At 38.3% G+C, this 27,032-nt stretch overlaps 1 protein-coding gene across 1 annotated transcript in view; it reads left to right on the top strand.

The window, feature by feature from the left end:
* The first annotated feature begins 8,221 nt into the window (after window positions 1-8,221).
* Window positions 8,222-27,032, top strand: part of LOC109621515 (myb-like protein AA) — a 39,344-nt gene continuing 20,533 nt past the window's right edge. The window contains exon 1 of the mRNA XM_062846855.1: window positions 8,222-8,937. Coding sequence (XP_062702839.1) covers window positions 8,932-8,937 — 6 coding nt within the window. The 5' untranslated portion in view covers window positions 8,222-8,931. The remainder of the gene's footprint in view (window positions 8,938-27,032) is intronic.

The following is a 27,032-nucleotide window of genomic DNA, read 5'->3' as shown; positions in this document are numbered from 1 at the left end:
AATTCAATATGTTTTATTATAATACGCAATAAAATTACTTAAAATGTTGTTTTCTTATTTTGTTTCAACATTTATGTTGTTGGCAAAATTAGGAACCCACAATTTGTATGGGTCCCTAATTTCGTGCACTCTTTTTTATAACTTTGTTTTAGAAGTTCATGTATACTTGTAGCCATCGCATGATTCGGTTATTAATAATAGTTCTAATAACTATTTCAATTGGTTTAAAATTAGCTAGGGACTGCTCATAAATTACGTAGAAAATAAAAAAATTAACAGATTTATAAATGTGGGAATACTAAGTATGCTCGGGATGATTTTTTTTATCCAAACATTGGGAGTAGTAGCTTACAGCCGCTAGTTTTATTCAAGCAAATTATTGCCGTAAGCCTTATTGTCAGAACACAAATTTGGAAGACGACACTTTACTAGAACTAACCTCCCGAGGAATGCGCCTATTAATGGCACATAAATTATGTGACATCATAGCAAGGTAAAAAGCTAAAATTAGGTACAAAAATGAATTGATTCACATTACTGATCATCAGTAAAGTTAGTGAACATTTGATTAAAACAGCAAACAATATATTGCTTGATTAAGATGTCAATTAAAAAATAAAACAAACGTCAAAAATAATAACCTTTAAAACTACGGATGGATTTTTGGAAATCTTAATGTAAACATCCGGGACGAACACGGGAAGCAGCACGGAGACAAATTTCGTTCGTTTGAAACAAAAATATTCATGTTTATTCGGTAAACTGATAAAATTTTTAAAACTAAAATATTAATTTTTAAAACTAACTCAATTACATATTGATTTCTACAATACCCATTGAAGAGCTCCCCGTTCCGCCGTCGAGAACATAAACAAAACTCTCAAGTTCCAGCTGCAGCGCCAAACAAGATTTCCTCTTGCAAAAAAAGTCAAGTTTCACCAAAAGTTTTCACGAAATCCCATTGATTTCGAGAGCGTATGTTATCTACATGATGCTGGCATTGAAAGTGCCACGCGGGAAGTGGGTTTTCCTAGAGAAGGAAATGACTTTGTAAAATTAATTGGAAAACAAAATTTAATATTTAAAATATATTTAAAATATTTAATATTTCCGTAGGGCCGACCTGCCACAAAAAAAAAAAACAAAAATTTTTACATTTGTTTCTGACATAACCTGTCAGAAGATGCATGTTTGTTTCAAAAATGGATTGAATTTGCTTCAAATGTGACGTTCGATTTGCTCCAAACAGTTTTATTTTTGTTGCCAGAACAAATTGACAATTTATTTGAGTTTACCTGAAATATTTTTGATTTCACTATGCTTTTTTCTGCGTGAGCAAATATTCACTCATATTTCGTCACAGACATCGATTTTATCTACACGTTGTGGTTTCATGGGTATCATACGAGTATGCTACGATTTGAAAATTAACACATTTAGGCGAATTCTACGTCTTTTAGAGTGAGCGAAATTTGGACCCATTTTGAACGAAATTTGGAACCCGTGCACGAAATTTGGCACTTTCAAACAAATCGAAACTAATGTTGTAACTATCTTGTATAATGTGAAGTTGCCGAATTTATATTTTTTTTTTGGGAGCTACAGTGCCAGCACTAAATATTATTGAAGAAAATAATCTGATATACTTTATGGTAAAATTTCAGTAGTTCATCAAACTTTGAGAATTTTTAAGTGCACGAAATATGGACACCTCACGGCACAAAAAAAAACATGGAAAATGCGGTGGGCTTAAGTGGGTGGCAGCATTTTATAGGATATTCAACTGCGAAGATCAGTTGAAAGCTAATAGAAAATAGGTTATATTACCGCTCTCATCTTAAAATTTGGTTGACCCAATTTCCAGCGACACTGCCGGAAGTTTATATTCATTTTTAGAAAATTTCGCAACTTTGGGTTAAGTTTACATACACAGTTTTTTGAAAAAGTTTCTTTGACTTATTATCTTTTGAATGAGACCTAGTAGGGTTTTGAAATTGGACGCAAATTGGCGAAGATATGGGCCTAAAAAAATGACATATTTTTGAGGGGTGACCCCAAACTTTTGATCGGGAGTGTATGCCTCTCGTTGCACGTGTTGACCTTCTAGGAGTTTCTTGTTCCATATCCGGATCGTCAGCATTTTCCGAGGCTTCTTCTCCTGATAAACTCTAGAAACTTTCATCACTTTGCTCAACATTTATGTCTACGTCCGGTTCGTCAGCGTCATCTCGCTCTTCCAGTTCCTCACATTCTAAATCAACGGTAAATTCATTCAACATGGCAGATTCTCCGCAACGAACTTCTCCATTAGCTGCATCACAATCTTCCTCTTCCAGAAATTTGGCATCCGGACTAATCATTACGGTGTTGCTGCTTGTATCCAGGAGGCTTTTCTTCCTTCAGCATATCCAACAAATATTAGTTGCTCCGCTTTCTTGTCAAGTTTCTGCCTCTTCTCTTTGGGAATATGTTCGTATGCTTCGCTTCGAAAAACACGCAAATGGGAGTAGTTTGGCTTGCGTCCCGTCCAAATTTGGAATGCCATTTTGTTCAACGTTGACGATGGTAAAAGGCTCTGTAGGTAATTGGCGGTGATCACTGCTTCACCCCAATATCGCTTTGGCAGTCCTGACTCAGCCAGAAGACATCTCAGCATCTAGTTCAAATAACGATTTTTCCTTTCAGCTTTTCCGTTCTGCTGTGGACAATACGGTGCAGTAATCCGGTGGATGATTCCGTGGTCAGCAAAAATCCGCTTCATATTATTGCTACAGAATTCTCCTCCGTCCGAACGTAGGGTCTTGTACCATTTGGGCAGGTGTACCTTTTTGGGCTCTTGCCGCTATAACTAAGTCAATTTCAAACCGATTGATTTGAAATTTTGTATAGAGTTAGGCACGTACAGTATCTAACTCTGTACGAAAATTCAAATCAATCGGTTTTAAAATGACTTAGTTATAGCGGCAAGTGCCCAAAATAGATACACCTGCCCAAATGGTACAATACCCTATTATCTTCGGCTTGCACCCATGCTGGTTCCTCATCATGTTAACGTACTCTTCTATCCTCTGCGAAGCTTCCTCCTTGAGTTTCAACAAGTACACGATGCAGTAGCGGCTGAAATCATCCAACATTACCATGTAATAACGATTTCCGCTTGGTGTAGATCCATGTGTACCAAATCTCCGATTGCTTGAGTTATGGTGTCCGAGTGTTTTGGGAACTTCGATCGACTCATTTTTCCTTCGTAGCAAACTCCACAGATACTGTCAACGCCACACGCCTTCAACTGCATTCCACTTCCAAGATTGTCACGTGCTATAGTCCTAACCACGTATGTGGCAACCCTAATCCCACCTAATGCATCTGACACGAACCAACATCTATCGTGTATCCACAATGGAATCCTTTGTGGATAAACAAATGTTTGCATACAAGATGTTGGATTCTTAAACATGGCGGCCTCGCACCCTGGTGGTCCTAACAACTTCCAAGTCACGATGTCCGAGTCTTTTACACGCTCCCGTCAGAATACCCATTTTTTCATTGCTATCTCTGTCGCTCTTCAAGAGACTCCATTAAAAAATACCTATTTTCAAGGGCGGCCCAACTTATAAATGGGTATTTTTTAATGGAGCCTCTTGAAGAGCGACAGAGATAGCAATGAAAAAATGGGTATTCTGACGCGAGCGTGTATGCCAGGGATGTACAATGAAAAAAAAATTTAAACCCAAAGAATAAGTTCTAAAAACTCAAATTTGGCTAAACAGCTTATAGTTTTTACTCAGCATTGGGTTGTTTTCTCCCTCACCCCACACGAATGTTGTCAAAAACGAAGAGAGAAGCACCGACATATCCGTGCGGCTCTGTGGAAGAAGCCAAATTTGGGTTATCTTGATTAAACCCAAATTTGCGTCAAATAAGGCCTCCGCTGGGTGAAAATAACTTACCACTGGGTGAAAATTTTTGCAGCGATCAAATGAGATTTACCTAGTGACCACTATCGCTGTTTGACGCAAATTTGAGTAATTCCACGGAGGTGCGGGATTGCGTCAAAAGAACTTAAATTTGGGTTGATTTATAGTTCCGTGTATACATTTCGCTTCGGATGATTGTCTTTCGCCAACATTCTTCATTACACCAACAAAGCTAGCCATGAAAATGTTTGACACTTCTGAGGTCATTTTGACAGGACACACACATGCGTGAAAAAGACGGATTATGTATTCTACACTATCGATCTTGTTGCCGTCCTTTTCATGCTCATGTTACATCTGTCAAAATGACCTTTGAATTGTCGGTCATTTTGAGGTTAGGTTCGTTGGTGTAATAAAGAATTGCCTGCTTTGGTGCTGCCGACGGATCCAAGTGGTACAGATTTCCATCACGAGTGCCAGTCACAATCACTTCGTTGTTCTTGACGATTTTGCATCCATGCTTCTCGAAAATTACAACGTAACCATCATCGGTAATCTTGCTTATCGATAGCAGATTGGACTTGAGCTTCGGCACATGGTAAACTTCCTTCAAAGTGACCTTGGTCGCATATCCGTCGCCATCCTTCGCGAAGAATTGTCCACTTCCGACGCCACAAGCTTCAATTTGGTTCCCATCAGTGAGACTAATACTATGCTTCCGTCTTGTATCCAGTTGACCGAGATTCCTGGCATCGTGCGTCATATGAGATTTTGCACCGGAATCCAAATACCAGAGCTTCTGTTCTTCCGTGGCAAGATCCGCTACTCCAACTCCGAAACATGCTTCTCTTGAATTCGACGCAGCAGCCATATTGACGCGGTGATTACCATTCTTCTTCGGTTCAACTTTCGTATCTTGCAGCAGCTTACAGTCTCTCCGGAAATGACCTTCTTCTTGGCAATAGTGACACACTCTCTTCTTTGCTTCGCGGAACTTCGGGTTGCCGCCAGTCGCAGTCCTAAACGCCATCTCGCCAGATTCCTCTCCATCCGTTCTCCGACGCCAGTCATCCAGCAGTTCCCATTCACGTACGCGAGTGTTTGCTCTTCCTCAGCACGACCTTCCAGTGTGGTCACAAGAACATCGTAGGACTTCGGCAGACTTGCGGCAATCCAGTGGTCCTTGAACTTCTCAGCCATCGCGTTTTCACCCATCGCAGCTTGTTGATCAACGTCGTCATATTCGCCAGATGCTCAGGAACGTTTCCTCCTTCCGGCAATCTTGTCGTTATCAACTTGTGCAAAACATGCACCTTCGTCGCAAAAGTAGCCCTTTCGTGGTATTTCTTGAGAGAATCCCACATTTCCTAGGCAGTGGTGGACTGCATGACGTGTACCAACTGGCAGTAGTCCAAAGCGAGACCGATCAGCGCCCGTGCTTTTCCATCTTTGGTCTTCCAAGCTGCGTTCCGTTCGGCAGGTAATTCGTCTGTTACGATCGAGAACAATTCCTCCTTCGTCAGCAACAGCTCCATACGGAATTTCCACACGGCGTAGTTCGTCCCATCCAGCTTCTCCACAGTCACCTTCGTTTCAGCCATTTCAAGGATCAAGGAACTTCTTCAGCGCTTTCGAAAAAATCCTGAACCAATAACCTCTTGAACAGAGTATGGTCCACTGCACGAATTTATGCTGGCCTGCTTACTATCACAGAAAATTTGACGTTTGAGCGGTGCCGACACCTCTCAAACGTCAAATTTCGTGTGAGAGTAAGCAGGCCAGAATAAATTCGTGCAGTAACCCATACGGTTTGAATGAAATATCGGTTTAACAATAACGTCTGTATTTCACAGTGGTTTGAGTGAGAATGAAAACAAGTGTTATTTTTCCTAACAAGTTACTGCGCTGCCATAGTACTGCGTCATAGTGAGAGTGGGGCATTATTAAAGGTCTGTTCCAATTGGCGAATTAAAATAAATTTTAACTTAAATTTGACAGTTCGACTCTTAAACTTGACAGTTCTCCTAAGGAAATAATCATCGAGCTGTCAAGTTTAAGTGAAAATTAATTTTAATTCCAATTGGAACAGTCTATGGTGGGAGTGCGCGTCCATACACGGAGAACTAAAACTACCTATTTTTTGGGTTTATTTTACTCAAAACTAAGTATATCGATTAAACTTTCTACCCAAAATCAGGTTGTTTTCTCTTTCTCCCCCACCGATGTTGTCAAAAACAAAGCAAGCTGCATCGACCCACCGGGGGTACTTAAGCCCAGTGCTGAAAAATTCATTTCGTCATATTTAAATTCAATCACCTACAGCTCATTTTGGAGGCTGAACCTGAGAATATGGTATATGAAAGACTTGTGCAGCTAGACCAGCTCTGCTAGAAAGTCACGAAAAAACCGCTATTTTTCGAATATTTAACGTAAATGTCATGGGCTTCCTTTGAAAAATGCCAAATGATATTCACGGTGAATATCATTTAGCATTTTTCAAAGGTGGTCCGTGACATTTACCTTAAATATTTGAAAAATATCGGTTTATCCGTGACTTTCTAGCAGAACTGGTCTAGCCGCATAAGTTTTTCATATACCATATTCTCAGGTTCAGCTTCTAAAATGAGCTGTAGGCGATTGAATTTAGATATGACGAAATGAATTTTTCAACACTGCTTAAGCCCAATAAGCCAATTTTGGGTAAATGCCGTTTTTGTCAAAATTGGGTTGAAAAAACTCATATTTGGGTTGAATTTACCTACTCTTGAGTATATTTTTTTGCTGGAGTTAAAGGCAAACTACCTAGTGTGAGTTAAAACGATTTACTCAAATTTGAGTTATTGGGCCAAACTATGGGGTTGCGTCAAAAGAACTCAAAGTTGGGTAGTTTAGCGGCTCCGTGTAGGATTTGCGTGGCTTTGCTGTTGTTGATATTCTTTCTTTACGGCTTCGCACACGCGCACTCCCACTCTCACGCGTAGGGGAACAGAGCCCAAAATGCCAAGATGGGGTAAAATGGCCCAACTCATAAAATCATTACTGAATGGAACTTGATCATTACTATATAGGTGAATGGTGTCAAGATATGTTTGCATCGAATATTATTCTAGAAGCTGGGCAACCAAACCCACGAAAAATCATTTGATTTCCCAATGAAAATTGGCAACTTCCGGTTTTTCGTGCTTGCAATTAAGGTTTTCTGCTGATTTTATTACCAGCCAAGTGTTTCCAACGAGATTGAGGCACACATGGAGACGCATGGTTGTTGATGTCTACGCTTTCCATGTTAGGAGTCATTCAAATATTACGAGCATCGTTTTACGGGGAGGGGGGTAACACTCCATTTATTGAGTTTACGAAAAAAAGGCGGAACAGAGGGGGGAAAAGGAATGGGAAATGCCCGAAAACTGATGGACGTAATTTTTGAATGTTTTCATGAAGTGGCATCTTACCCCATGGCAGATGGTCGTTTTGCACCACTTCCGTTTTACGAATCAGTTTTTAAAATCGCTTAAAATCAATGAAAATGCATTAGTTTAGTGAATAGTTTTGCATGGTTTTGCTGAAGTATCGCGCAAATATTGTCTAGTTGCTGTTACCACTTTGAAAGCCTAACAAATGAGGCTAATTATCATTGAAAACGATGAAAGTTTGAAAAATGGCATCTTACCCCACTTGACCCTAACTATAACGATGCCCTTAGTTGCTATGGAGTCGCAGCATTCTACGATCGTTTTTTTGCTTCGCATAACTCAATAAGAAGCAGCCACTCTAGAGCATGTTGCATAACCCTTTGGGCGAGATGGACCAGCCAAAATGGTTTTTTGCTTGTCGAAAGACAAATCCAAAGAAAAAAATATCAAACATGATTATCCCTTATAACCCTCGTTTGGAATATGTATCCTCGTCTCAGCACTGCTTATCACTAGGACGAGCGACAAATGAGGAATTACAAAGCATTTTTTGTTTCAACAATTTTCTCGCACTTTCAGCTAAGGTATGAGGAAGCAAACTCCGGTAGTGTCACGAATGGCAAACCTGGGGAGTTTCCCACTAACTTACCATAGGTAAACTTCCCTTGTATATCATTCGTGCTTGCTGATCGAAACGCCCCATGCTAAACTCTGATCCAAAACATACGGATTTGAACGGAACGACAATGTAAGTACACCGATAAACACCCAGTCATTATAGCCACGATTATACAATTTTCACCGCTCAGTAATCATTCACGCCTGCCAATATCCTGGTCCTTTGAGTTCAACTAGTCTGCAGTATGGATGGGTATACCTACGTGTAGCAGAAGGCATGGTACGCTGGAAATCGTTAGCGCAATTTTCTCAGTTTTCATTTTTCTCTTATATGAGCCTGATCCTCGTGGGTGCGATCCAACTCCGAAGACAGCTCATACCTAGACCATGTGGAATTAAATTGCTATCCGTCGCCAACAACGCGATCGGCCCTTGTGCTGGGGCTGGCCTGGCGCTGGTGGTGTCCGCTTCCTATCAGCGCACTGCTGCAACGGTTAGTCGAGCGGGAGAAATTTTCAAGTTCAGTGCTAAACAGCGTGGTCCGTCGTCGTGGCTTGCTTGGTGGGCGCATGGCAAAAAGTTGCGCCAACAGTCCGTCGTCGATGGTAGAGTTTAGTATCGATTCGAACGCGTCGTTAGTCGGTTGTCCGCGAAAAGTGTGCCCAGTTGAGTGCGACGACAAGCAAAAAACAAAACGGCAGACAGGTGGAAAATAGTTAACAAAACTGGTGCAAAACCTGGCCGAGATGGCCTCGAGAGATAGGTGATGTGATATGCTAGGGGAAAAAATTGCATTGGAATGCTGCAACCAAGTGCTTCCGGGAGAAAATGGTGATATTAAAAAAAAATGTTATGAAGTGAAGATAACCGATTTCAATCATAAGAAAAGCAAAAAGCAAAGTTAAGATAAACCAGTTGACAAGTGGAAGAAAATCGAAAATCAAGAGATTTGGGAAAATAATAGTGAAACATTAAGTACCAAAATGAAGGTAAACAAGATTTCCATCGATTAGTGCTGCAATGATGAATGGATAACGGTTGAAAAATGGCGGAAATGTCTATGGAACATACAAGCAACTATCAACAAAAATCGTCTTCAAATTTAGCATAATAAATGTCATGCGTTAAACAGAAGATCGTTCAAAATCATGCGAGAAGATGTTTGGAAACTGTAAGATTATCAAATGACTTTTTTCGCATTGTGCATTGACTGCAAACATGTTCAACATTTCCTAGTTTCCACCAAACAACAAGTGACATTTGTGCATAATGAGTACGATTATTGCCTTGGTTACAAAAATAGAGTCATGCGGGGTAAAAGTTCACAGTGGGTCTTTTTCTGCGCACGAGTTAAGAACTCAAGCATACCTGTATGGGTTAGACATATTATCAGGTCAGTTACTCGTCAATAAAAATTGGAACGATTTCGATATGCAGTTGCAGAGTTATGCAAAAAAAATGTGTTTCTAGCTGTTTTGATGTATTTTTTGGAGCTTTTGGAATAAGAATTTGTAATGACTGAAAGTAGAAGAATTACATAACCTCTTGATATCGGAGAATCGTCATTGCATAGTAGTTCGATAGATGCACTCGAATAAACAAAAAACTTCTAGTGCTTTTTGTAGGAAGAAATATTGTTAAAACTTCAACATTGGGGCAAAAGTTTGCAGCAGCTGTGGGGCAAAAGTTCGCACTACATTAAATTTGTGAATCTACACGCAGAAAAATAAATTGTAAACACAATTAAATTCTAGTTCAAATTAACCAATTTTTCAGTTTACTATAGCGACAAACTGATTTCAAGTTTAAACTGGACTGTTATATTGTTTGATAATACAAATATTTTCATTTGACGAAATTTTTGACAGTTTGTTGAAACAAACAGAGATATGGTATTTCCAACATGAAATAATGGATTGATTCAAACGACTGCATTTTTGCCACTAACAAACCCGGAAACCGACTAACTTTTTGTGCATGCTGTCGTGAGCACCTGCGCGTTATCCACCACGGCCAAAGCTGCACTTGGAAGTTGGCGTGATGGATTTGCTACACCTTGGGGTAAGCATTTTATTTGCGATGTTGGGGTAAGCATTTTAAAGATGTGTGAGTGCTTTCGGACCATGTTTATGGTTTTTATTTTGTTGAAACAAATGAATTTTTTGACATTATATGAAATGATAATGATGGTAGTCGGTTGTTTTTATCGATAAACTCTAAATGAAACCGAAGAAATATAACTTTGGAATAAGTAAATTCTCAGTTTGAAAATCAACCATGCGTTTTAATGTTTTAAACAAGCGCAATTTTTCTGCGTGTAGAACATCAATATAGTTACAGAATATTTGAAGTAAAGACGATTCCGTATAGAAACAACAATATATGTACAGAGACCGGCACAAAAAAGATCCACCAAATACTCGTTTCAGTTTCTAATGAAAAACACATGAAAAAATGATAAAATATACCTTTCAATGAATGCACTAGATTAAGGTGGGGCAAAAGTTCGACCCTAGTTAAAAATTCATTTTTTTTTTTGAAAAACTCGAAGCAGATAAAAAGAACTGAATACTGTGTCGTGATTCTACTATCCATGAGCCAAATTTTTGCTAAACAAAGTTACGCCAAATGTCTTTTCAATTTTGAGTTACAACACTTTTTGTATGTGTGTGTGTATTATTCGAACTCTTGTCCCACCACAGGGGCAAAAGTTCGAATCTAGTGTTTGTGGAATCTCGCTAACCGTAACACACTATTTTGACACTTTGATAATAGGAGTACCTAAAACCAATTAATTTTGGATGTTGGAACTGAAATTCACTTTAAAGTTCAATCTGGATTTTACTTAAATCAGGGTTAAATTTATTACACCAAAAAATAGAAGTTTTCCGTCAAATTCAGATAAAGCAACATTTTTTTCAACTTTGATAGAATTTTTCCTCTAATTCCATCATTTCTAGAAATAATATGTACATTTTTCAGAATTTTAGGTTTTTACCTAAGGTTTTCACATGATTTGAACTCTTGCCCCACAATTGGAACCTTCGCCCCACTATGTGTAAATAGTTATTTATGCAACAAGTTGCAAAATGATGATTTTTTTTCAGGACGAGTCCTACGAGGCTTGCCGAGTTGGATAAATACCTGACATTGGGCCTGGGGGTAACTTTGGGCCAAAAATCAAGAAAGATTTGTTGCTCAAAATACTAAAATTTATCAAAAAGATTATCAAAAAGTGGATAGTATATTGTAAATATAACTTGCGTTGACCATCCGGTGCAGAAAAAAGTCACATTCAGTTAATTTTCCATTAAGAAAAAGTGATGTGAATTATATGGATAGGCGTACTGTACAATATCGTTGTTTAAAAATTCCCAATAGAAATCAGCTGAACATCGAACATGTAATGAATTGCTGTTTTCTAGGTGTATTTGACAGTTGTTTATGCAGTTTATGCAGTTTTTATGCACATTTCGCATTTTATTTTATGCACATTTCGCATTTCCCACCCACTGGACCCCTTTCGCAGTTAGTATAAGTGCGGGATCGTGAAAAAAACTGCGATTTTGCATTGAATCGTGTCGGTGTCTTCTGCGCACTTATTCAGCAACTTGTAATACATAAGTACGCAGAAGACAGCAACACGATTCGATGCCATATCGCAGTTTTATTCACGATCCCGCACTTATACTATCTGCGCAAGGGGTCCAGTGGGGGTGGGAAATGCGTATTGGTGTAATATTTTGGAAACAAATGTAAGATTCATACAAAATTAAAAATGCACACATATCGTACAATATCGTTGTTTTAAAATTCCCAATAGAACAGCTGAACACCGAACATGTAATGAATTGCTGTTTTCTAGGTGTATTTGACAGTTGTTTGAAAAGTAATATGAGTTGTTCTTTGTTTCTCATGCTATTTTTCATGAAAATTCTATTTATTCGATCTGTACTAAAAATAATTCATTTTGGGGGGTGACTTTAGGCCATATAAAAGCAATGCTATCAGTACGAGAACCCTACAAGTGTGAACTAAAACAACTGAGAGCATTCACAATATTTTATGCATATTTCGCATTTCCCACCCCTCTGGACCCCTTTCGCAGTTAGTATAAGTGCGGGATCGTGAAAAAAAAACTGCGATATTGCATTGAATCGTGTCGTGTTATATTTTAGGGATTTCGGATGCATTGTATTGGAACCAATTTTTGAACTATCATATCTCGCAAACCAGTGAACCGAATTGAATAAAATTTTGAACGTTCATCAACAATATATTGATACTTGATACGGCATTATAAAATGTAATATTTCCTCACGACGAATAAAGTTATACCGGTATGACATTTTTATCCATGTAGAGGAAAATACGTCAAATTTACAATAGTACACAAAAATTACTAAATGTGTTTTTCCTTCAATCTAAATAGGCTCTAATATATCTTAACAGAAGTAGAAAATCTTTGGATATCAAAACGAAAATTTAATGACATTGATGTCAAAAAACAAAGAAAGATCCAAAAAGTGTCACTCCATGATAACTTTTTCAATGTACCTATCTTTTAATATCTTGTGCAGCATTAATATATTGTTAATAAACGTTCAAAATTTCATTCAATTCGGTTCTCTGGTTTCCGAGATATGACAGTTCAAAAATAAGTTGTTTAAAAAATAGTATTTTACGAGAACGGGTCTAGCTCCTTGTTCAATAGTTTTGATTTGCAAGCGATATCTTCCCACATTGAACTGTTTTGTTCGAATTTTAGTGTTTGACCCAATGTCACCCCTTAGAAGGGGTGAAATTGGGCCAATTCAATTAGGCAATATTATTGCCAAAATTAACGTTGAAGCATTCACACTTTAAACAATCCTAAATAATATAAAAATGAACGTGTCCACCGATTTCAATATTGAATTAGAGCTTAAATATTGTTGAAACGACTTATAAAGGGATGGACTACGCAATTTTAGCCCAATGACACTCCCACTGACGGTACGACGAGTGCTGAAAAAATCGAGTTTTACAACGAGTTACAAAGTTTTTTTTTAAACTAAAATAAATAGTAAAATTACTTTTTTGCAATTACGTTGCTTATTACCCTACTTTTCACTCGCGGTTGCAACGATAAAATGGCCTGCTTTTCTCCACTTAAACAAAAGTGCCGAAAAGTACTACTTTTCGTCACTCTTAAGAGTGCTGAAAAGTAGCACTTTTGCCAGCACCAGAGTTAAAAATTTTCATTTTCAATGAGTGAAATTCGCGTTGGTTTTGAAGATTCTCAACCGAGGGATCAAAATAAAATTCATTTTGGTGAATGAAATTTTTTACTTCCCGAATAGATTTTTACAATTCATGGAATCGTGTATATTATAAGCTTTCTATTCACTGAATAATAATTATTCAAGTAATGATTGCGCTATGATCAGATGATGTAAACTATAAAAATTGGACGTTTCAATACTGTTCATATATCATAGAACAAATGATTATTACACACTCAATGATAAATATATAATTTTGAATGATTCGGATTGCACAAATTGACTGGCTATGGGTTCAAAGTTTGGGTTGTACGGATGCAGAGGAGTTGTAGAATCCTTCATAATGAAGTCATCATCAGGTCATAATAATTAATGTACACTAAGCGCATGGTAGTGATTATGGAAACTGCACAACGCGCTGTAATTCGATCACTCCGCAGCATATTTTGCCGCCTCTCTGTGTATCGGCTACTGACTGGTAGCTAACTTTTCGCACTGCAATGATGCATTCCTGACTGTTTTCGGGTCATCACCTAAGTAATCGAATAACGTACCTTTCATGAAACACCAAAGTTGTGCGGCGACCCGCATTGAGGCCCAAGACGAAAATTCCTTCATGTCGTTTTCTGTATATACTTCGACGCTTCGACTTTTAAATCTCACAAAACTGCCTTCTAAACACTCGCGAGCACAATGTCGATATGGTCCAACAAGAAAAGCACTCGCGAGAAAAAACAAAGTCACCATTCCAGCAGCAGCCAAGTTCGATTCCCAACTGTGTAACAAAAAAACATCCAGCAGCACCAAAATAAACACGACGGATGACGTCACGAACTTTGACAGCAGATGGATCTGCAGGGGTGTAACATTTTTTAAGTCGGTAAGGCAGAACTGTGAAATATTTCAGTTTTTGTTTCATTATTCAGTGTATCATAAAATCAATGATAAAGTGATTATAGCGTGAATAATTTGATGAAAATTTTGTTCGTGAAAATAGCCGTTTTTGAATGGTAACGATACTTAACAACCCATTCGGTCTATCATTCAAAATCCGGATATGATTCCTGTTATCATTAATATCATTCATATAATCATCGGTTTATGATCCATTTTATGATTCCACGAATAATCAGAAAATGATTGACTGTATCGCCGTCGTATGATATCATTTTATTCGGGTTGTTCATTCGTTTTTCTGTCACTGTCAATTTTCACTGAGAAACAAAAGTAGACCATAACTGCCGATTAAACTTCCAATCATCATAAAACTTGTGTATAGTAATTGATTGGAATACTATCCATCTGTTTCATTTGTTAATTATGTCGGATTTTGCGTTTGTTAACAGAAATAGATAATTTTACGATGTGCAAGAAAATACTCATGACAGGGAATTGAATGAAAAAAGAGAGGCATTCAGCTGACAATGAATGTGGCGAAGCACGAATAAAAAAATGAGAATGTCAATTTTCATTTTGAATCTTCGAATTTTTTACTCTCTGGCCAGCCCGAATAGATTTTTACAATTCATGGTATCGTGTATATTATAAGCTTTCTATTCACTGAATAATAATTATTCAAGTAATGATTGCGCTATGATCAGATGATGTAAACTATAAAAATTGGACGTTTCAATACTGTTCATATATCATAGAACAAATGATTATTACACACTCAATGATAAATATATAATTTTTAATGATTCGGATTGCACAAATTGACTGGCTATGGGTTCAAAGTTTGGGTTGTACGGATGCAGAGGAGTTGTAGAATCCTTCATAATGAAGTCATCATCAGGTCATAATAATTAATGTACACTAAGCGCATGGTAGTGATTATGGAAACTGCACAACGCGCTGTAATTCGATCACTCCGCAGCATATTTTGCCGCCTCTCTGTGTATCGGCTACTGACTGGTAGCTAACTTTTCGCACTGCAATGATGCATTCCTGACTGTTTTCGGGTCATCACCTAAGTAATCGAATAACGTACCTTTCATGAAACACCAAAGTTGTGCGGCGACCCGCATTGAGGCCCAAGACGAAAATTCCTTCATGTCGTTTTCTGTATATACTTCGACGCTTCGACTTTTAAATCTCACAAAACTGCCTTCTAAACACTCGCGAGCACAATGTCGATATGGTCCAACAAGAAAAGCACTCGCGAGAAAAAACAAAGTCACCATTCCAGCAGCAGCCAAGTTCGATTCCCAACTGTGTAACAAAAAAACATCCAGCAGCAGCAGCACCAAAATAAACACGACGGATGACGTCACGAACTTTGACAGCAGATGGATCTGCAGGGGTGTAACATTTTTTAAGTCGGTAAGGCAGAACTGTGAAATATTTCAGTTTTTGTTTCATTATTCAGTGTATCATAAAATCAATGATAAAGTGATTATAGCGTGAATAATTTGATGAAAATTTTGTTCGTGAAAATAGCCGTTTTTGAATGGTAACGATACTTAACAACCCATTCGGTCTATCATTCAAAATCCGGATATGATTCCTGTTATCATTAATATCATTCATATAATCATCGGTTTATGATCCATTTTATGATTCCACGAATAATCAGAAAATGATTGACTGTATCGCCGTCGTATGATATCATTTTATTCGGGAGCACATACATTCGCGCACTACCGCGTTTTCCATAGATACAGCTGCTGCTCCTATATCCAATTATTAGCAGTTCAGTTCGAATCCAAATCAGGGCTATTCACGTTCCGATTTGGACTGCCGATCAGGTGCAGAAGAAGCAGCTGAAGCTACTTTCGCTGCTTCTCATGTTGCTGATTGACGACGACGAGAGACGACTCTATAGAGATAAGTGACATTTGAACACACGAACACTAGCGCGAATTTTCCTCACACAAAAGTGCACGCCAGTGTACGATCACCGCTCGATGTGAACAGACGCGTTCACTCGACTGCTCGTTTTCGGTGGAATTTATTGCTGTGGACGGTGTTTATACATAGACGGTCAAAATGTCTAGAGAAGTGGTAGTGAGACATACACTGGCTTTCCAGTTCCCCGACGATGCCGTACAACCGACTCAGGTTGACATGGTTCAGTTTATCAAGTCTTTAAAAAGTGATCAGCGTTCGATGGACACAGCGTACAAAGTATCCGACGAAAAGGCAGTATTCATTCGTTTCAAAAACGAGGAGGCAATGAAATTTACATTGTAAAACAATGAAGACAAGCTACCGTTCCATTACAATAATGGAAAAATGGTGATGGTACATATGTCCATAGCCGGGAACACGCGGTATGTACGGATCTTCGATTTACCGCCGGAGATACCTGATTCCGACTTGCGTTGTGTGATGACACGGTTTGGAAAGGTGAAGCGTATCATTCGTGAACGATTTCCAGCCGAATATCAGCTTGATATGTATAATGGAATCCGAGGCGTGCATATGGAGGTAGAAAAGGAGATTCCGAAGGTTCTCTTTTTCCGTAACCATAAGGGCACAGTACATTACGACGGAATTAAGTTGCGGTGTTTTGCATGCAAGTCTGACATGCATCTCAAAAAGGCTTGTCCGATCGTTCGTGATCGGCGAAGTGAAGCAACAAAGCAGGTTAACCTTGAGGATAATACACTCGAAAACGACATGAAAGGAAAAGAAGAAGCCATTGGAATAGCTGCAGCTGTATCAAAATCAAGTAAACAAAAGGGTATGAAATCAACACGGCTGCCGGACACGAAGCAACGACCACCGGATTTCGCTGCTGAGTCGTCTGACAGAAAGAACCGAAGCAGCCCACCACCGGGCGAACGTGAAATTGTTCCTGTTTCTCTCTCCAGCAAGGTTAGGTGCAGAATCGCATCATATTACTGGATAGAAGATGAAAACGAGCGGCGATCATTGATAGCAGAAGACAAAAAGAGGATAGCGGAAGCGATGAATACGACGAAGGATAAAATAGATTTTTTCATAGATTCGTTATAATTAATTTTATTTACTTTTATTTTTTTATATAAAACAAAACTGAAACTCGGCTCCGTAAAGTTCTAGACACGTCTGAGCCTGTAAAATAAACGAATTAAAAAAAAAAAGTGCACGCCGATTCAAAGGCTGTTCAGGTTGCATATGCAAATATTACCCAATCGAATTGGGTAAAACGGGTAAATAATGATAAAATAAAAGTCCGGGGTAAGAGTGCAAATATTTTCCTCGCAGTTTCACAACTACATCTACAAAAAAGGCACGCATACATTTGAACGTGATTACCTCTATAGCCTACCTGATCGAACAAAAAACTGCGCGGGTGTGTATGGATACTTCCACGTGGTTCCTCCTGATATCATATGGCGCCAAACAAGGTCCAATCTGCAAAAGAGAGGCTCTCTTCGTTCCGATTCTATTTAAATTATTACGATGTCACAGTGGACATTTTGAAAATTTGTGATCTGTAGATCGGAAAAGGATTGTTCAATCTACCTTGCGATACAAAAAGTAAATCAAAATTTATAAATACTAGCACGTTATAAACGAAAGAGAGGAGACCATTGGCGAAACTACACATTTTTGCCAGGGGGTGCACTACGAACAAATATTCATTAGTCCATCCATTCATCATTCATCGCCCCATATCTCACAGCAATGCATCAAAATCCTAGGGGGTGCCTGGCAACCCCGGCACCCCCGGTAGTTTCGCCTCCTAAAGAGAGCCTCTCATCTGCACTTAGGACCTATAGAAATGTTTGGCTTGAATATATGTGTAGCTAGATAGATTATCCGGAACGGGTTTTTTTTTCGTAATAACAAAAAATGTTGTACCGTCAAGGCGTCATTCACCGTGTGCCTTCGAATATTTTTTCATTATTTCCATATTATGATTGAAGGATATGACAATTTCCCTTCAATTTCACCAATACAACACTAATGTATTGTTACCATGTCAAAACGCTCATTAGAAACATTTAGAAGTATCATTTTGACACTAAAGTGTGTTTACATTAAGCGGGTTTCTGCTTGATCACTGCATACATAGTGAAAAAACGAAAACTGCGCTAAGGTGATTTAAGCGATAAACTAAATGTAGTAACGTTTTTATTCCACCAAGAAGCAATTAAATTCACATATCAGGTATGTACAGGGGATGCTCAAAATAACTGGGATAGGTAAAATTTTCACTTTTCAAAAAATGTTCAACTCGCTGTAACTTTTCGAAAAGGGCATCAATTATTCTCAAATTTTTACTGTAAGTTTATCAACTGGTTGTGTATGAGTGGTCAGAATTTGGAAAAGATCGAGCCATTCTACACGAAGTTATAGAGGTTCTAGAAAAAGCTATAATTATCCGATAGCCAACTTTGAGCTGTTATATCTCCGGATTCAATGAACCGAATGCAATGAAATTTTGATCATTTATGACTTATATAATGAGCTATTTAAAACTTTTGACTAAACTTAAAATTCTTTACATGAAAGAAAATTATTTTGAGTGCATTATTTTTCTAATATACCACTAATTTATCCAAAACTTCATCATCGTTTCAAAATTCGAGATAGTAATTATAGTTCATTTAAATTCCCTCTAATTGACTTCAATATGAATATGTTTCGAAAAAAAGTAACAAAATAACCGGCATTAAATTGAAAAAGTAATGGGATAAATATGAAAAATAGATAAATTTACTAAAAAAACATATATTTATTCTAAACACCATAACTTTTTTTCTTATTAGTAATTTCAAATTAAGTAAACTGTTTTGCAAACTTTATTATATTAGTCATAAATGATCAAAATTTCATTGCATTCGGTTCATTGAATCCGGAGATATAATAGCTTAAAGTTGGCTAACGGATAATTATAGCTTTTTCTAGAATCTTTATAGCTTCGTGTAGAATGGCCCGATCTTTTCCAAATTTGAACCACTGATACACAACTAGTTGATGAACTTACAGTAAAAATTTGAGCATATTTGATGCCCTTTTCAAAAAGTTACAGCGAGTTGAACATTTTTGGAAAAGTGAAAATTTTCCCTGTCCCAGTTATTTTGAATATCCCCTGTATTTTGTATTACCGAAGTAAGTTTAACAAGAAAGTACGATTATTCGTACTTTTTAATTAAAACAAAAAGGCACGGTAAATGGGTACCCTAAAAATCAATGGTCTCCATTCACCGTGCCCCATATTGTTCCATATATCTAGAAAAAATCGAAAATTTGAACATTCGTTTTTCTAATAAAATCTTGCAAGTTATTACTTGAAATGAATTTAAAAGAACAAAATTCCCTTGGCTGGGTTGTTTTGATCATTTTTAAACAAAGTAGAATAAAATTTCTCAACACGGTGAATGGGTCCCTACTACCACGGTGAATGGTGACCTACCACGGAATTGGGCGACCTTACTACCCTCTACTAATTGTACTATATCACCAAATTTTGTGAAAAATTTTCTACTTCTGTGGATATTGCTTTAATTTTAACCTATAATGTAGGTAATTAAAATCGGCACCAACAACGTTTAGGCATGGTACACAAATTACGTAACGCTAAAACTGGCCATTTCAGACCCCCTCCCTCCCCCTTGTAACGCTTTTTGTATGAAAACCTACAATTTCTTGTATGGGTTGTAACGCTACGCTACACTCCCCCCCTCCCCCTATAGCGTTACGTAATTTGTGTACGATGCCTTATAGGACTGGTGTCAAATGACAGCCCTTATTTGCCCCGAATCCTCTCAGATCCACGGTGAATGGTACCTTGACGGTATGCAACTCGTTGCAAAACTCGATTTTTTCAACACTCGCCGTATTTATCTAGCTCGGCAAGCCTCGTCGGTTAAATGTACAACTCGTGCTGAAGAAATCATCATTTTGCAACTTGTTGCATAAATAACTATTTTGTAATTGCGTTGCGTTTCCCCTACTTTTCACTCGCGGTTACAACGTTAAAACGGCCTACTTTTCTTCACTAAAACAAAAATGCCGAAAAGTACTACTTTTCGGCACTTTTCTCTCTCTCTTCTCTCTTCTTGGCGTAACGTCCTCACTGGGACAAAGCCTGCTTCTCAGCTTAGTATTCTATGAGCACTTCCACAGTTTTTAACTGAGAGCTTCCTCTGCCAATGACCATTTTGCATGTGTATATCGTGTGGCAGGCACGAAGATACTCTATGCCCAAGGAAGTCAAGGAAATTTCCTTTACGAAAAGATCCTGGACCGACCGGGAATCGAACCCGTCACCCTCAGCATGGTCATGCTGAATACCCGTGCGTTTACCGCCTCGGCTATATGGGCCATTTTCGGCACTTTTAAGAGTGCTGAAAAGTAGAACTTTTCTGCAGCTTTGCCAGAACCCACTTTTCGATAAATTTCGAGGCTACCGTAGACACTACTTCTATATCTTCGATCAGCTCAAATCTGAATCAGGATTATCCAGATTCAAATTAAGACTGCAGATCAAGCGTAGAAGCAGCAGCTGAAGCTACTTTTGCTCTTGCCCATGGTGCGGTTGCGGTAGGTATGACGACGACGGGAGTTTACAAATTTCTGACACCTACCCTATCATAGCCTACCTGATCCAACAAAAGCACCACACTGACGCACATGAATGCTGGCTACGCCGTCCCTATTTTTGCAAAAGTTGGAAATGTTTAAAGTTCAATATTAAAAAAAAAAAAAAAAGACAATTACACCGTCTTCGACCTTGCGGCCTCTACAGACTGAACATTACAAACATTCGACAACGGACAACACATATTACACCCAGTGACCCAGTGGATAATTTTCCGTTTGACGAAAAGTTTTCCCCGACTGGAGCGGGAATCGAACCCACACTCCGAGGCATACGAGACACCTAAACGACTGACGCCACTAACCGCTCGGCCACGAAGCCCACAATATTACAAAACGATCGTTTTAGCTAAAAAATCATCATGCCAAAATTTGAAGTCCGTATCTCAAGGGAGCGTTTATAAATTACGTCCAAAATTTGGGGGAGGGGGGGGTCCAGGAAAGTGTGACAGTACGTGTATAAAGTATTGGGAAAATAGCGTGACAGAGGGGGGAGGGGGGTCTAGAAATCATGAAAAACGAAGGACGTAATAAATGAACCTTCCCGAAGGCTAAGTGGTCCCCCACGGGGCCTAAAGTTTGTAACGTTTTCTCCCGGTGGTAAAATAAATAAAATAAAAAAATTAGGCTAAAAAAATCAAAACAGAATCCTCGTTTCAAAAATTCCAGCTTTAGCGCCATTCCTGAAAAGGAATGCTGAAATTTCATTTAAGGGTTGCCCAGCTCTCAGTCGGGAAGTCGTAGGTCCGACGCAATCGCAATAGAGGAATTCCACAAAAAAAAAACAACATAAAAGAACCAAAAACACAAAGAAATCTTTATCACAATTAGTGTTCTCACAATCACTACATATACTTTTCTAGGCTTATGCATTTTGATTAACATTTGCACAAATTTATTAATTTGAAAAACCTAGTCCTAACTCGCGCATTTTTCTTCGTGCATTTTTCACAGTGCACTCTTCTTGCTTGCGTATCTGCATCGGTGGCGTACAAAAAACCGACCGCTCGAAAGCGGTCGGTTTGCGGATGCGTGATAGCCACAAAGCGCAATAGTTCCCTTCGGTGGACCAACATTGCTCTGGACCGGCGATGGAGGAAAACATTCTGATATAACTCTCATCTGATTTCTCATGCAATAAGAATTGCAGAGATCAGGCATTCTCAGGCACCAGTTGGTCGTTGTTGATCGGATGGACGCCTACCATCGCATGCACAGTGTAGGGATTGAGAGGGATACAGAGAAAGCGAGAAACAGGGCATATAGCTTTAGCAGCGGTGATGCGCCATCGGAAAAACAAAGCAAACGATCATGATGAAATAAAACGTCAGTCTTGTAAAGTATTTTGCACGAGTAGGTTGCATCATTTGCATCCTTCCTCGTAATATAGAATTTCAGCCGGATAATGATGAAGGATGATGATGAAGGATGATGATGAAGGATAATGATGAAGGATGATGATGAAGTATGATGATGAATGATAATGATGAAGGATGACGCTAAAGGATAATGATGATGGTTTATGATGAAGGATGATGGTAAAGGATGTCGATGAAGGATGACGATGAAGGAGATGATTGAAGGATAATGATGAAGGATGTTGATGAAGGTTGATGATGAAGGATGACGTTGAAAGTTGATGATAAAGGATGATGATGAAGGATGACGATGGAGGATGATGATGAAGGATGGAGATGAAGGATATTGATGGATAATGATGAAGGATGATGATGAAGGATAATAATGAAGGATGAAAATGGAGCATAATGATGAAGGATAATGATGATGGTTGAAGATGAAGGATAACGATGAAGGTTGATGATTTTTTTTGTTTGTTTTATCTGTATTAACGAGAGTTTTAGCCCATGGCTAGTTCATCTCGGTAGGTTAATGATGAAGGATGATGGTAAAGGATGAATATTAAGGATACTGATGAAGTATAATGATGAAGGATGATGATGAAGCATGACGACGAAGTTTGATGATGAAGGATGACGATGAAGGAGATGATTCAAGGATAAGGATGAAGGATGTTGATGACGGTTGATGATGAAGGATGACGTTGAAAGTTGATGATAAAGGATGATGATGAAGGATGACGATGGAGGATGATGATGAAAGGTGGAGATGAAGGATATTGATGGATAATGATGAAGGTTGATGATTAAGGTTGACGATGAAGAATGATGATGAAGGATAATGATGAAGGATGATGATGAAGCACAGAGAACAGACATCAAACTCCAGTTCCGAAACTGTGTAAGAAATTTAACGGCCATTTGAAATCGGCAACACAAGTGGCGCTGCAATCGGTTAATTTCCCATACTAATTTTATTCACCACTTGAAATGTTTCAATTCACCACTGACTGTGGCAATATGGTGTTTGGTGGCGTTAGTGTTGTCATCGTGTATTGGTTTGCAACCTTACTCAAGTAAAGATTCAAATCCTTACACAAATTTCCGAATGAAATTTGTTGTAGCCTGGATGTATGTTCTCTGTGGATGAAGTATGAAGATGAATGATAATGATGAAGGATGACGCTAAAGGATAACGATGAAGCATGATGATGAAGGTTGATGATGAAAGATGACGATGAAGGATGATGACGAAGGATGAAGATGGAGCATAATGATGAAGGTTGATGATGAAGGTTGATTATGATAAAGAATGATGATGGAGGAGTATGATGAGGAAGGTTGATGATGAAGATAATGATGAAGGTCTATGATGATAAAGAATGATGATGGAGGAGGATGATGAAGGATCATGAGGAAGGTTGATGATGAAGAATCATGATGAAGGATGATGATGAAGGATAATGATGAAGGATGATGATGAAGATAATGATGAAGGATGATGATAAATAATGATGATTGAGGAGAGTAATGAAGGTTGATAATGAAGGATGATGAGGAAGGATGAAGATGAAAGGTAATGATGGATAATGATGAAGGCTGATGGTGAAGGTTGACGATGATGGATGACGATGAAGGATGATGATGAAGGATAATAATGAAGGATGAAGATGGAGCATAATGATGAAGGATAATGATGATGGTTGATGATGAAGGATGATGGTAAAGGATGACGATGAAGGATGACGATGAAGGGCGATGATTAAAGATGAAGATGGAGCATAATGATGAAGGATAATGATGATGATTGAAGATGAAGGATAACGATGAAGGTTCATGATTTTTTTGTTTTATTTATCTGTATTAACGAGATTTTTAACCCATGGCTAGTTCATCTCGGTTGGTTGATGATGAAGGATGAATATTAAGGATACTGATGAAGCATAATGATGAAGGATGATGATGAAGGATGACGAAGAAGTTTGATGATGAAGGATGACGATGAAGGAGGTGATTGAAGGATAATGAAGGATTGAAGGATGTTGATGAAGGTTGATGATGAAGGATGACGTTGAAAGTTGATAAAGAATGATGATGAAGGATGACGACGGAGGATGATGATGAAGGATGAAGATGAAGGATATTGATGGATAATGATGAAGGTTGATGATGAAGGTTGACGATGAAGGATGATGATGAAGGATGATGATGAAGGATTATGATGAAGGATGATGATGAAGATTGATTATGATAAAGAATTATGATGGAGGAGGATGATGAAGCTTGATGATGAAGGATGATGATGAAGGATGATGATGGAGAATGACGATGAAGGATGATGATGAAGGATGAAGATGGAGCCTAACGATGAAGGATAATGGTGAAGATTGATGATGAAGGATGAGGATGAAGGTTGATGATGAAGGATGATGGTAAAGGATGATGATAGAGGATGATGGTAAAGGGTGAATATTGAGGATAATGATGAAGAATAATGATAAAGGTTGATGATGAAGGATGACGACGAAGTTTGATGATGAACGATGGTGACGAAGGATGATGATGAAGGATAATGATAAAGGATGATGATGAAGGTTGATGATGAAGGATGACGATGAAGGATGATGACGAAGGATGATGATGAAGGATTATGTTGAAGGATTAAGATAAAGGATAATGATGAAGGACGATGAGGAAGGCTGATGATTAAGGATGTTGGTAAAAGTTGATGATGAAGGAAAATTATGAAAGTTGATGATGAATGATGACGATGAAGAGTTGTAGTGATGGATAATGATGAAGGATGATTACGAGGGACGATGATGAAAAATAATAAAGGATGATGAAGGATTATGTTGAAGGATGATAATGAATAATGATGCTGATGAAAGATTATGATGAAAGAGGGTATTGAAAGATTATGATGTATGAATCTGATGATGTGTGATGGTGAAAGTTGATGATGGAGTATGATGATGAAGGAAGACGATGAAGGATTATGATAAAGGATAATGATGAAAGACTATAATGGATGATGATAAAGGATTATGAAGAAGGATGTTAATGAAAGGTTTAAGCTTGAATTCAAATCGCAAATAGAAAACTTGCATAATGCAGGTCAATATGGTGAAGGCTGAAAAAATATTAAAATGAAATGTAGGCGAAGCTTCTTGGTTACAAGCGAAAAGGATTATGATAAATTACGTTTTACGATTACGTTTTACGTAAACACACAATTAAGTTAACAATAGAGGTAATGTAAATTGGGTGTATATTTAGAATGAAGTTAAAAGAGAAATTTATGTTATATAAAAATTTGAATTTTTAAAGCAATAGCAGAGTAGGACAGAAGGAGAATGTAGGGATTGAGAGGGATACAGAGAAAGCGAGAAACAGGGCATATAGCTTTAGCAGCGGTGATGCGCCATCGGAAAAACAAAGCAAACGATCATGATGAAATAAAACGTCAGTCTTGTAAAGTATTTTGCACGAGTAGGTTGCATCATTTGCATCCTTCCTCGTAATATAGAATTTCAGCCGGCAGAATCGGTTGAACTGGATTGCCACCGTGTCCGTCTGGACACGACACACAGCAGCTCTCGATCGGCTAGGTCGTTCGGCGAAACTGCTCACGTTCCACGATCGGCAGGCTGGATTCGGTCGTCACTGGCCCGAAGGGTGCACAAATACTTCCCCTAATGCGCGTTGGTAGCCTCTATTTATACTATAGCGCGGAGGCTCCCTACTGATTCTACTGCGTAGAAATCTGTGATTGGTGAGAAAACTTAATTTATGATATCATCGACAGCCAATCTGATGGTGGTATCAAGAATCTTAAGTTATTTTATATTATTTTTTGAATTGTATTTGAAATTTTGAACTGATAGAGTTCAAATAATAAAAATTCTTTGTAAAATTTTTTTGTGCGTTGCGACATTTTTTTTAATGTCAAAATCGATTTTAAACGATTTTAAAAATTGGTTCATATTTAAAACGGAAGTGGTGCAAAAAGGCTGGTGGTGGTCAACTAGTTGTAACTTTTCGAAAAGTGCATCAAATATTCTCAAATGTTCACTGAAAGTTGGTCAACTAGTTGTAAGTTGGGGAAAGATCGGGCTACATGAAGTTAGAAATATTTTAGAAAAAAGGCATAATTATCCGATAGTCAGCTTTGGATCGTTATTATTATTATTATTAGTTTATTAAAGACACTACCACTAGAGTGGCATTCGTGTCGACGAATTGTTAAATGTACGGATTTTTTTTTTCTTTGTGGGGTCTGTTGTCAGACACGGCTAAGACCGATAACGGTCCATCTCGCCCAGATGTACGGATTTAGTGAACTAAATGCAATGAAATTTTGAGCGTTTATAACTTATGTAATGAATTCCTAAAAACGTTTGACTTAACTTAAGATTGTTCACACGGGTAGGGTTCTACTAGGATATTGTAGCGTTCATTTGTTTCCAAGAGATTCAAAGTCGATCAACGATCAACGATCAAATCTGACTTATATATGTCAATGGTTAATGGTTGCTCCTCCGTAATTGATCTGAGCTAGTACTAATGGCACTGAGATCCAAATGAATAAGCGCTGGGACACTCCACTTTTCAAAGTGCAATTTAAGCAGCTCATATATGTTTGATCAATATAACGGAGGTGAGTTGGAACGGGAAAGGAATGTTAGGATGTAAATGGTTGTTTCTATTAGAGACCGAGAGCACTCTGTATCCCTAAAACCCGCATGGACTGGGGTATTTGTTAAACGGAAAGGATATGAGATCAGGGAGTCGTCGTTGGGTCGATGATGCGCCCCATGGATAGGGGATATTTATAGATAGTGATCGTAAGGTGATATAAATTGTGTAATGGTTACTATCACTATGAATTGAACCTTAAGGCCTTAAGGTCAAGCGGCACAGTTC

The sequence above is a fragment of the Aedes albopictus genome, chromosome 1, assembly GCF_035046485.1.
Source record: "Aedes albopictus strain Foshan chromosome 1, AalbF5, whole genome shotgun sequence".
Classification (NCBI taxonomy): Eukaryota; Metazoa; Arthropoda; class Insecta; order Diptera; family Culicidae; genus Aedes; species Aedes albopictus.
This window is presented reverse-complemented; position numbering and strand designations above follow the sequence as displayed.